This window comes from Garra rufa, chromosome 9 (assembly GCF_049309525.1).
Source record: "Garra rufa chromosome 9, GarRuf1.0, whole genome shotgun sequence".
In the NCBI taxonomy this organism is placed as follows: Eukaryota; Metazoa; Chordata; class Actinopteri; order Cypriniformes; family Cyprinidae; genus Garra; species Garra rufa.
Genome location: NC_133369.1, coordinates 24,273,049 through 24,286,317, shown reverse-complemented (window position 1 = coordinate 24,286,317; position 13,269 = coordinate 24,273,049). Strand labels below are relative to the sequence as shown.

At 36.1% G+C, this 13,269-nt stretch overlaps 1 protein-coding gene across 1 annotated transcript in view; it reads right to left on the bottom strand.

Annotated features, from left to right (window-relative positions):
* The window catches only part of megf8 (multiple EGF-like-domains 8), a 34,720-nt gene extending 21,755 nt beyond the window's left edge, over positions 1–12,965 (bottom strand). The window contains exons 1-18 of the mRNA XM_073846825.1: positions 12,794–12,965; positions 11,803–11,966; positions 11,325–11,540; positions 11,055–11,235; positions 9,671–9,759; positions 9,372–9,585; positions 8,980–9,160; positions 7,738–7,883; positions 7,512–7,622; positions 6,716–6,867; positions 5,812–5,913; positions 5,547–5,694; positions 5,092–5,255; positions 3,268–3,471; positions 2,976–3,179; positions 1,763–2,005; positions 1,511–1,629; positions 1,257–1,388 (exon numbers count right to left, since the gene is read on the bottom strand). Coding sequence (XP_073702926.1) covers positions 1,257–1,388; positions 1,511–1,629; positions 1,763–2,005; positions 2,976–3,179; positions 3,268–3,471; positions 5,092–5,255; positions 5,547–5,694; positions 5,812–5,913; positions 6,716–6,867; positions 7,512–7,622; positions 7,738–7,883; positions 8,980–9,160; positions 9,372–9,585; positions 9,671–9,759; positions 11,055–11,235; positions 11,325–11,540; positions 11,803–11,966; positions 12,794–12,965 — 2,942 coding nt within the window. The remainder of the gene's footprint in view (positions 1–1,256; positions 1,389–1,510; positions 1,630–1,762; positions 2,006–2,975; positions 3,180–3,267; positions 3,472–5,091; positions 5,256–5,546; positions 5,695–5,811; positions 5,914–6,715; positions 6,868–7,511; positions 7,623–7,737; positions 7,884–8,979; positions 9,161–9,371; positions 9,586–9,670; positions 9,760–11,054; positions 11,236–11,324; positions 11,541–11,802; positions 11,967–12,793) is intronic.
* Positions 12,966–13,269: the final 304 nt, after the last annotated feature.

Here is a 13,269-nt window from a genome sequence, read left to right as displayed (position 1 = left end):
TTGCAGTTTCAGTGCAACTTCAAAGGGCTCTAATGATCCCAGCAGAGGAATAAGGGTCTTATCTAGCTAAACAATGTCATTTTTTAAAATAAATTAATAAATACATATTTTTTTAACCACAAATGCTGGTCTTGCACTAGCTCTGCGCTGCATTTCTACTAGGGGTGATACAATGGTTTTGTTGTGGTCAATTCAATCAGTTGACGCCAAATTGCCACTAATTTGAAGTGAAAGTAAAATGTGCACAGGCATTTACAAGCTATTTAAAAGCAAATAAAAGTGAGGAAAAGAGGGAAAACTCTAACAAACTGCCTCACTCTCACAACCCTACTGGAGAAGTGTGTTTTTCTTTGGGGATGGGAGAGACATCACGTTGCCTTGTTACGTTGTTTGGGCTGCCTTGTTGAGCACAGTGGCACTGAGAACATTATATTTCACACACTGTAAGCTCTGTTATTTTTTTTTATGTAATAGGATTAGTCCTATGACAATTGTTTGGTTTATAATGTGTACCGAACCGAAAGTATTGAACCAAATGGTTCAATACAAATACGTTTACTGTTACACCCCTAGTGTCTACAACTTCACGCATTACATAATCACGTTAGAAAGGTCTTAGTTCATCTGCGTACTTTCCACATTCACTGCAATTTGGACCTTCAACCCACTGAACCCATTGAAGTCAACTATAGGAGTAAAATCCTTAATTTCTTTTCAACTGAAGAAAGAACAACATGAACATGTTGGACGAAATAGACATGAGTATATTATCAAGAAATATTAATTCTGGCATTAACTAACCCTTTAAATTCCCACCTCATGTTGTTACTAACCTGTAAGACTAGTTTTTTTTCTGTGGAACTTGGAAGATGATACGCTGGTAATCAAATAGTTTCGGTTCCCATTGACTTCCATCATACAAACAAAAATTACAATGAAGTTAATGGGAAGATAAACGGTTTGGTTACCATACCAACATTCTTCAGCATATCCTTTATGTTCCACAGAAGAAAGAATGTCATTCAGGTTTGAATCGACATGAGACAGAGTAATTGTAATGTGCATCCAGCTTTAATTATTAAAGGGACAGTTCACCCAAACATGAAAATTCTGTCAAAAACTGACAGAATTTTCATTTTTGGGTGAACTATCCCTTTAAGCACTAAAAGAGTCTAGTTTATGTGAATTACATAGTGAACACATTAGCTTAATCAGACAAATGGCCTAAAATCCCAGCAAAAGCTGCACTAACCTACCTGTCATACCAGTCCCTGCACTCTCCATAGGGAAACTTGGTGAGGTATGCAGCAAAATAAAAACAGGACTGTGCAGATTCACACCATGCACACTGACTGGAGTTAGACAAACATTCTCCACAAGTCAACCTCCTGTTAGAGAGAGAAAGAGGATGGTAAAAGAAAAAAAGAATTGAAGTTGATATCTTTTTGAGGTTCTTCAGCCTCAACATACACCAAATAATTCATAGCCAAGTTTATCACTTCAAACTCACTGGTTGCAAACTTTAGGACAACCTCCTGGTTCCCGGATAGACCCCTCCAATCTCCCACGGCGACTGCACAGATAATCTCCCTTCTTGCTGGAGTTGATCTGCCACTCACAGTAGGGGTCCTACAAACATTCAGACATGAGAGAAACTCCACTGCAGCCTTACAGAAAATGAAAGCTGGTAAACAGACTGCATGCTGCTCTGGATGAAAACACTCATGGCAGTCTTTCAGACATGTTGATGGGGAAGCAGTACCTGAGTGCAAGCGGCACAGTCTCTATACTCCTCACACAGTGTGCAATGCTGAGGGTTCAGCAGTAGGTGGCGCTCTTCTCCCTGTGAGTCTATGCAGGGCTGCTGATTGATGTCAGAGCGCAGGAAACAGAGGTTCATGATAGGACACCAGCCGCAAGACTGATCAGACAGACAGGCCAAACAGGAGCGGTACTCTGAACACGAATTGGAGCGGAAGGGTTCGAGGAACAGGAAAGAAATCTCCTAAAAAAGTTAAATTAAGAAAAGAATGTAAAAGATCAATGAAGAGCATTATATGATAATACCTAAACATTTTAGTGCACTTAAAAAAAAGTTTACAGAGCTGAAACTAAAAGACAAAATTACTAAAAATAATTAGTCAGGTTGCAATTATTTTGTTTAAAAAAATATTCATTGTATAATTAGTATCATTTGTGTAATTCAATATATTTTGACATTGTATAACATTGTATTTTTTGATTTAGCCATCAAATTTGGGTTATAAAGTTTTACATTTTAAATCCTATATGCAACAACAACATCTTACTACAGTTCTGCTGCATTCAATATGTTAAAAGATTTTCTGCTCACCAAGCCTGCATTTATTTGATCCAAAGTACAGCGAAAACAGTAACATTTTTAAATATTTTTGCTGTTTAAAATAACAAATAACTGTTTTCTATTTGGACATATCCTGTGATCAAAGCTACATCTTCAGCATCATTACTTCCAGTGCCATTTGATCCTTTAGAAATCATTCTAATATGCTGATTTGATGTTAAAGAAAATATTTTATTATTATCAATTTTTAAAACAGTGAGTACATGTTTTTCAGGATTCTTTGATATATAGAAACATTCAAAGATCAGCATTTATCTGAAATAAAAAGCTTTTGTAAAATTATACACTATACAATTCAAAAGCTTGGAGTCAGTATCATTAAAAAACATTAAAAACACAAAAAACTTTTGACTGGTAGTGGACATAGTAAATATAAACAGTACACACAGATATATTAAGTAAACAATTTTTTTTTATTTTGGATGCAATTAATTGTTTGACAGCCGTAATATAAACTATGAAATTAGTAGTTTTGCACTAGTTGCAGCCTTAAAACTGTATAAAAATACTAGTAAAATCATGTCTAATGAAAAATGCACAATATGAACATGAGTCTCCTTTTAATTTGCTTGGTTAGGTAATAAACACTTACGCTGCCTCCAGGTAAAGCTGTGCGGTTCCAGGTAAGAGCCATCTCACTAGTCTGTCCTGATGCAGAGTTATTCAGGTAGCCCTCCGCCTGGATCAGGTACCAATTTCCTCTTGTAAGATTCTGAAACAATCGAGAACCATCCGGCCGGGATAGCATACGGATCTCCTTCTCTTCCTGAGCGGACCACCTTCCCAGCACATCCGTCTGTAAAGAAGAAAGGTTTAGAAGACACTTAGCAAGTTATATGCCACATGAGACTCTATGCCATGACTTTGTATAAAATTTCCCATACCAGTTGAAGAGAATTAGGTCCAGCAGCCATCTGAGCAGTAAAGTGGAGCTTCTGAATTCGAGCCCACATGGCAACAGTCTCCTGATGTGGCGCTGCAGGAGGAGGGGCGCCCCATAAAGGATGAATGAATCCTCGAAATTGCAGGGTCACATCCATCTCTGTAGAGGGATTGAGGATGATGGAGGTACTTCGCAGGATAGATACCTATGAAGAAGTGTGCATGAGTGTCAGAGAGAAGGAGATCAGAGGCAGGGTGGGGGGCTCAGAGCAAGGGATTACAGTAACAAATATTTTACAAAAGTAAAATAAAATCTGGATGTAGAATATAAAGACTGAAAACTTATTATCAGGGTTACTGATAAACTTTTGTTACTTGAAATAAAATAAGTTGTATCTGAAAAAAAAGGGTAAACTTGATTTTAGCAAGCTAACTTGATGTAGTAACTAAAATTGAAATAAATGAATTAAAACTACACTACCAGTCAAAAGTTTTTGAACAGGAAGATTTTGAATGTTTTTTTTAAAGAAGTCGTCTCTTGTGCTCAACAAGCCTGTATTTATTTGATCCAAAGTACAGCGATAACAGTACATTTAGAAATAATTTTAATATTTAAAGTAACTGTTTTCTATTTTAAAAATATTTTAAAATGGAATTTATTTATGTGATTTTAAAGCGGAATTTTTAGCATCATTACTCCAGTCACATGATCCTTCAGAAATCATTCTAATATGCTGATTTGTTGCTCAAAAATCATGTATTATTATTATTATTATTATTATTATTATTATTATTATGTTTAAAACAGCTGAGTAGAATTTTTCAGGTTTCTTTGATGAATAGAAAGTTCAGAAGAACAGCATTTATCTGAATAGAAATCTTCTATAAGATAATAAATGTCTTTATCATCACTTTTGATCAATTTAAAGCATCCTTATACTGACTCCAAGCTTTTAAACGGTGTATAATGATACAAAAGCTTTTTAATTCAGATAAATGCTGATTTTTGGATTCTTCTATTCATTAGACAGCAAACCAGTATATTAGAATGATTTCTGAAAGATCAGGTGACACTGAAGACTGGAGTAATTATGCTGAAAATTTGGTTTTGATCACTGGAATAAATTTCATTTTAAAACATATTCAAATGAAAAACACTTATTTTAAATAGTAAAACTGTACTTTGGATCAAATAAATGCAGGCTTGGCGAGCAGAAGAGACAATTGCGAGTTATAAAGTCAGAATTACGAGATGTAAACTCACAACTAACTTTTTTCTTCAGAATTCCATGATATAAAATCACAGTTGTGAGCTATATGTCATAATTGCAAGATATAAACTCTCAAATGACTTTTTTTTCTCAAAATTAAGTGGCATAAACTCACAATTGCGAGTTAAGTCAGAACTGCATGATATTAGCTCACAACTGACTTTTTCCTCAGAATTGAGTGACATAAACTCGCAATTACGAGTTAAAGGCAGAATTGTGAGATATAAACTCACAACTGACTTTTTTCCTTAGAATTCCGTGATATAAAGAGATGTCTTTAAAAAACATTAAGAATTTTGCTGTTCAAGAACATTTGACTGACATTGTATATACATATTATTAAAAAAAAGAGAAAAACTATTGAAAATGTCAAAAACTACAATACTACTAAAACTTCACATAAAATTATAATGAATACAAAATATATAAAAACAACAACAACAAAAAAAAATGCTATTTAAGGAGTGAAATTAAATGCCTAGAACAGGTACATAGAAGAGTGGAAGTGTCTGCAGAGTAGAAGGTCATTAGAGCTCAGGATTGAACTTGTCGTACCTTGTCAGGCTGTGACTGATTGCGTGGATGCTGGAAGGTGAGCAGATGCAGTCCCGGGACATAGTTCTCGGTGCGACAGGAGGGGAGGGAGGTGAGGAAACGCGTGCGCTCCCCCCACCAGCCGTACGCCCCAGAGATCTGGTCCACGCGGCATGCACTGCGCTCTGCCAGGGGTCAAATGTACAATATTTACTCATGATATGCCAAAGGATTACATATACACTCAGGTCGCTTAACAATAAAGTATACTATGAAAATTAGCTTGAAAACCAATGGAAGGGATGTTGCCACAGCATGACTGCTAAAAATCAACTACAAACACATGGCACACAGTAACACATTATTTCACCAACTGTAATATTGTTTAGAAATAAAGTTTTACTGAGCAGTGTGTGGTTGCATATCTAGGTTGTTTTAACAGTCATGTTATGGTCTGCTCTCAGCTCTCTCTTTACCTGAAACAGGCAAGCAGGACTCATTCTGCACACACCAGCCGAATTCCCCAGAAACTTGTGGCAGAGAGTTTGGCACCCCACTGAACACCAGACACGACTGGCAGTCTGACAAGAAACGAGCCAGGCCCAGACATCCGGTGCTGCCACACTGTGTACAAATACACAGACATCAGATGATGCAGTGAGAGACACGAGTAAAAATGACTGAAGTAAAAGTTATTAGGAGCAAGCAAAATGCAAGTGAAGGAGACTGGGGAAATATTACCGGGTTGGTGGGCTGGTACTCCCGGCAGCGACCCTCACACCAACTGCATTCTGGATTCTTGAGGCATAAGCTTTCATCTGGGGCTTCAGCACATACTGTGTCCTGTTAGAGAAAAACACATGCACACATTTACATTTATTAATTCAAAATGTGATTTTAATATGGACACCTGTTTCCACCACTGAATAATAAAATTTAAAAAAGTTTATTGCAAGTTTTTCTCACAATTCTGACTTATTGTCTTTCAGAATTGATATAAACTCACAATTGTGAGTTATAAAGTCAGAATTGCAAGATATAAACTCACAAGTGACTTTCTTTCTCTAAGTTGAGTGATATAAACTCACAATTGTGAGTTATTTAAGTCAGAACAGCATGATATGAAGTCACAGCTTTTTTCTTAGAATTGCGTGATATAAATATAACTTAAATATATAAATATGCGTGATTAAAAAAAAATATTCTGGCTTTCAAACGGTATATTGTTACAAAAGATTTCTATCTTAAATAAATGTTATTCTTCTTAACATTTTATTCATCAAAGTATCACAGGTTGCAAACAAATATTAAGCAGCACAACTGTTTTCAAAAGTTTAATGACTTATGAAGGATTAGGTGACACTGAAGAATGGAGTGCTAATGCTGAAAATTCAGCTTGCATCACAGTAATAAATTATATTTTAAAGTATATTCAAATAGAAAACCACTTTTTTAAATTGCAATAATATTTCACATATTAAAGTTTTTTCTGCATTTTTAATAATAAATGCATAATATAAATGCAGCCTTGATCAAATGTTACTAATGTTACTTATGTTACTAATTCCAAATTTCTGAATAGCAGTGTATGTACACAGAAAATAAAATAAACAGAAACAGAAAAAGAGTCATCTAAATTTATTACCCTGTCTCCTGGGTCACTGCTTACAAACAGCGGTACTTTATATGCCACAAGGTCACCACGGGCAACACCGCTGTAACCGCCAGCAACTAACAGCACGCGGCCCTCCATGACAGCAGCAACATGGGAATATCGGCCCCTCACTGACGCACCACCTATAAGAGCACAGAGGACATGTCAGAGAACAAATAACAAAGAACTCAATCTGCCTCACATCCACTACTGAGGGCTAACTTTACATGTTTACATATAGGTAATATTTATGCCTCACTTTCATTGTGATTGCCTTACTTTAACACTTAAAAAAAAAAAAAACTCGAACAGGTCGAAAAAGTGTGGTGAAATGTTATAGTACATTTAAATCCCTGAGTGAAACAATAATCAAGAGGGCTGAACTGAAGCATCATTACAGTATAATACTAACATATTGCCAACCAAAAATCCTGACAGGCACTGTGAGGGGCACCAAACCTATGTCAGCTTTCTGTGGTTAAGTTGCAGCATTTAAAAAACAGTTTTACTTCTCATCAGTCCATTTGTTTAAAAGCTGCAGGCCAGTAAATCTGCATCACACACAAGGGAATTTACACAACAAATGACCTCTCAAGAATAGGTCATAACAAGCCCCTAGTCAGAGTGAAGCATCTTGAACACAAGTACTTACAGGCTCTCCTATTATTCTTGCAACAAATCCTCAGGGAAGCATGGGTCATCAATCGCATGCATCATCATACTTCATGTCCTCTCTAAACACATAAAACAGACTCACTCTGTCTCTGACCATTAAATATACACTTACGCTGACTGAGGCTATCTCCAACAGACACCCACTGATGGCAACCAAGATGATAGAAAAAGATCTCCTCATCATAGCACTTCTCCTCCATGTAGTGGATATGCACATTCCCTCCTAAGAGAAAAACAGATCTCCATTAATTAATACAGCTATAAAAGTCTTTACATTTCATTCACTCAATGAAATTTGGCTGTAGCTCAACTACTATGTCAATGTGATTGCTACTTACCGTACACCACCATGTAGTTGCCGATGACAGTGGCAGAGTGGAATGCTCTCTCCCTCGGGCCACTGGCAGGAAAGCGTGAACGGAAGGAAGTCCAAAATCGTTTCTCAACATGGAAAGCATCAGTAGAATTCACACGCACACTGAACCTGGTTGAGAGAGGAGTAGAGGGTAACATTAAATGCAAAAACAAGCAAGTCCAATGAACACTGTCAGATTCTAAGTAGTAGATAACAATCGTGAATTTATTCATGTGATGTTTCCTGCATTTTGTTTTCTTCATTTGAACATTAGATTAATTGAGAACTTTTTAAAGAGACTTTTATAAAGTTATGAACTACACTACAGGAAAACATTTCCAACTATCAGTCAAATAAAATTTACCTCTATAGTGTTTTTCACAATTCACACTGATTCAAAGCAGCTTCACAGAAAATGTTTATTAACGTTTATTATATCTTTATGCCTTACAGTCGCATTTAGCAGATTAGAGCTGGGCAATAATACCAGAATTGGGCCATTCTACAGAAAAGTTTTTTATTTATGCAAATTGTATAATATCCAAGGTACACATTTCTAGTAGTTGTGCAGTTAATTTTTATATTGTAGTTTCATAAGGTTTTGGAATATTTTTCCTCGCCCTAAATGTGTCACTACCAAAACACAGTAATATATAATTTAATGAGAAGGGTTATATTGACCAATTAAGATATTAATTCTTCCTTGTAAATATATATATTTTTCTATTTTATTAAATGGTTTTCAAACGTAAATCAATAACAATTTTAACAATATTTCAAGTGTAATTTATGGGATTTGTTGTATTTTGAATCAAATTCTTCTTTATTAAATGCAGAAAGTTGATCATACAAATTTCAAACATAAGGGATTCATTAGTTTGAATATACATTGAACCAAACACTATCATAACATCTTAGTTGATAATCCAGTATACTCTATTTTTGAAAAAACATCCTATCTTTTGGTCATGAAAGCACATTTTCGGTAGTGACAGTAATGCTTTAGTAGCTACTGCATACAAAAACACAACTTAAACATACTAAAATACTAAATATTTGCATAACTGTATTAAAATGTAGTGTATCCCCTTTGACACTACCAAAACAATGATGGCATGATGATATATAAAAAATAAAAAAAATAAATCACACAGCAGATTTGCTATTTAATCAGCATATACCACACACACACAAATGTACAATACGGTGGTATTTGGTGTTATACCTAGCAGTGGTAGGTCTGTGTCCCCCATATACCAGCAGTGTTTTAGAAGGGGCATGGTAGACCATGCTGTGTCCGGCGGTAGCAGGTGGTTTTCCGCCTGTAGGCTGAACTGTTTCCCACACTCCATCCCACAACCGGAACCGGTACAGTAATGAGGAGAACATGTCCTCCTCTGTCCTCCCTGAAAAGACAGGCCAAACTATTACTCTTAAAGAAAGGTAAAAATAAATAAATACAAAGAGAACAAGCAAGGGACATTTAGGAGACAGAGGGCAGGGAAGGAAAGTAGAGAGGCTGATTATCTTTGCATGTGGTTTTAACAAAATGACAATAATGCTCAAGTTAGTCTTGTTATATCCTCCATTAAAAGAATAAGAATACAAATTACTCACCCCCAAAAACATACAGATAGTTCTCTACAATTGCTGCTGCGTGATTTGCCAGCCTTGGTGCTCCTGGAGCGTTTGATGGGCCTAGCTGCTGCCAGTCATCTTGCTGTGCACGATACACCCAGACATCACTAGCCAATGAGTGGTTGGCAAGCTCACCGCCATAGATGATCATGCTGCCTTGCCATTCTACTGCTGTGTGGGAATGTCGAGGCGCCTGATACAAAGATATTATTCAAAGGTTTATTAAAATGAAAAGATCATTAGAAACGCATAACACAAAAAGAGAAGAATCATCTTACTGGACTATATAAATGTGATCTCTGTTCCCAAGTATTGGTCGAAAAATTGTAAACAACAAGGTCCTCCAGTGCTCTATTCAGATCAAACCCTGTAAAAAAAAAAAAAAAAAAAAAAAAAAAAAAAAAAGTTAAAACTGATTGGAAAAAGAGATTTTTACAAAATGTATTTTTAAGGCTGTCAAAGTTAATACGGACAAATAAAATATTAGTTCAATAATGTTTTCTACATTCACATTTACAAAATTGCTATTCGTTTTTTTCTTTTTTAACATTTTAACATAAAAATGTTTAAAACAACATAATGTAAATATTTTCCAGATAATATTCTACCAAATTAATTCAGTAGATTTATGGATAATATAAAATAGAAATATTTAATTTTGTAAACAATTTCATTTTGTTGTCATTGTTATATATTAAAGGGCTAGTTCACTCAAAAATTAAAATTCTGTCATTAATTACTCACCCTCACGTCGTTCAAAACCCATAAGACCTTCATTCATCTTTGGATTTTATCAAAAATATCTAAATTTGTGTTCAGAAGATAAACAAATGTCTTACGGGTTTGAAACAACATGAAGGTGAGTAATTAATGACAGAATTTTCATTTTTGGGTGAACTTTCCCTTTAAGCTTAATATTTTTATCACTCAATATAAAAAGGTTTTTATACATGAAAAAATTAAATAGCTGTCCACATTTCAGATCATGACAATTATCATGATTATTAAAGGATTAGTTCACATCCAGAACAAAGATTTACATATCATTTACTTACCCCCTTGTCATCCAAGATGTTCCTTTTTTTCTTTCTTCAGTCGTGAAGAAATTAAGTTTTTTGAGGAAAACATTTCAGGACTTCTCTCCACGTAATGGACTTCTATGGGGCCCCCAAATTTGAACTTCCAAAATGAAGTTTAAATGCACTTTCAAATGGCTGGAAATGATCCCAGATGAGGAAGAAGGGTCTTATCTAGCGAAGCGATCGTTTTTTTTGTTTGTTTGTTTGTTTTTCTTATTACAATTTATATATTTTTAAGCTCAAATGCTCATCTTGGCTCGCTCTGTGTGGACTGTTTTTTTCCAGTCATGACAGTTAGGGAATGCTAAAAAAACTCCCATCTCATTTTCTCCTCCAACTTCAGACGCATTTAAACTGGACGCACTATGGAATTTAAAATTTAGGAGCACCATAGAAGTCCATTATATGGAGAGAAATCTTGAAATGTTTTCCTTTAAAAACAATTTCTTTACGACTGAAGAAAGAAAGACATCAGCACCTTGGAATGACAAGGGGGTGAGTACATTATCTGTACATTTTTGTTCTGGAAGTGAACTAATCCTTTAAGTGATGGGAAAGGTTAGCTGAAAAACCTCAATCTCACCTCCGAACATGTACATGGCCCCAGTGGAAGCCAGGTAAATCCCAGCCGAGGCGGTGCGAGGGGTTGCTTTAACGTCACCTGAGCTCATCTCCCACCACTGCCCTGCCCCACTGTTATCACGTAGACCCAGCTGACAGTTCTGTCCAACAAAGCCAGGGCTGCAGATACAATTCTCAGCCCTCTGTTATTGAAAGAGGAAGACGATACGTGACATTAAACCAACAAAAGTACTTAATTTAAGCTTGATGAAAAGCTTCCCTTTTTTCCTACCTTATCACAGTGACCATGGTCATGTTGTGTGCAGACCTGGGAGCAGAGAGGGGTACTGCAGTCCATTCCTCCCCACCCCTGATGACACTGACAGCGTGCAGTAGCTACGTCGCAGCGCCCATGACCACCACAGTCCCCAGGGCAAACTGAAAACGTGTAGGTGGCATTAAAGCCTAGCAGGTTGTAGTTGGCGTCGCTGAAGAGATGGAGTAGCATCTTGTAAAAGAACATAACAGAAAAGGGACATATTATGACGATTGCGGGAATATAGGGACAGACCGTGAGCAAGATGTATCTCAGTCGAGCTCTGGCGTCTTATAAAACGGACACATGCTGAGAGAGAAATGGAAAAACCTAGGATGGAACTTCATTTCTTCGCAATATTGTCGAAAAAAAGGGAGAGCATTTTGATTCCTTGAAAAGCAAGGATCAAATGCTTAACTGAACAGATAGCATAAACTGATACTTTTGGCCTTACCTTACCAGACTTGGCCTCAATTGGTTGTGGTAGGGTGGTGCCACTTAAACTTGCCAGTAGGGGGCTCTGGTAGGAATCTCCATCATAGACAAACAGATAGTCATAGGTGCACTCCGTCTCCATAAACGTGAAGTTAAGCACAATGCGATGGTTTCTGCTGGGAGCTGAAGCAGGACAGAAGAGTTCACATTACAACCAGAAGAAAAAAACAAGTGCTTGTTTTAAATTCACCTTCAAGAGGTAGACATTTGTAATAAATTCATAAATTGAAAGAATAGTCATGGGCTACTGAAATGGTAATTGTAATAATTTCTAATCAAGCTATTATTAGTACAACGAGGAGTCTGCAGAAGATATCATTCAGCTCTCATGTTATTAAAGCAGCAGATACTAAAATATCAAATGAATTATTTGACTAAGGAGTTAAAGTGACAGTTTAACTCCTTAGTCAAATAATGACACTGACACCCAAAAATGAAAATTCTGACTTATACCAAACAGCTTATGGTAGCCATTGATCTCCATGGTGTGTAAAAAAAAAAAAATCTACAGAAGTCAAAATCTACAGTCAACTGTGTTTGGTTACTTCAAAATATTTTCTTTTGTGTTCAACAGGAGAAAAAAAAATCTCATACATGTTTGGAACAACTTGAGAGTTTGTAAATGATGACAGAAACTTTGGGTGAACTATCATTTTAAAGCTGCAATGAAACCGAAGTAGCAACAGATCTTTTCTTTTCTCCAGAAGTTCCAGTAAAGACATTTTACTTTTTAAAATTTTTTGCAAAATTTAATTAAATGTAAAAATAAAGCTGCAAGGATAAATTATTCACAATAAGATCAAAACAAAAAAAATGTTCTCATTTCATGCTGACTTACATTGCTGAATTACAAGCAAAACCCTGAGAACAGTCATTCCTTTAAATCCTACTATATGCTAATGAAGCTTCTTTCATTCATCAGCTCAGTTTTTGTTGTTTTTGACACCAACCTTTAATAAGCCACTCGCAGTTCCCATTCACAGAGTAGTTTCCTGGTCCATCTGTGACATATCCTGGGACACCCCGGAGAACCTGTCTTTGGCCCTTACAGTCTCCTGCCCAGGTAGCAGGTATCAGAACCACCAAGACAGGCAGCAGGAAAGTCGGGATGTGAGAAGTCATCCTCTTCTCCACCCACAAAGGGCAAGGCGGGAAAAGATGGAGAAACTACTGGAGGGTGGGAAGTTTGACTTGCTCACAGTATGGAGACCTATAAAGGGAAAAAAACATTAAATTAATAATTGTGGAATTATTCACAAATAACACATCTAACACAAAGCATATCGATTCACCCTATAATATGGCAAAAAAATTGTTTAACTGCATTTATGTTATAGCCTTTTATTTGTGGTGTCAACCTTCCTGAAATGCATTCAGCTTGGTTTAATGCTTTATAAATGAATGCTCTCATTTTACAGATATCCAG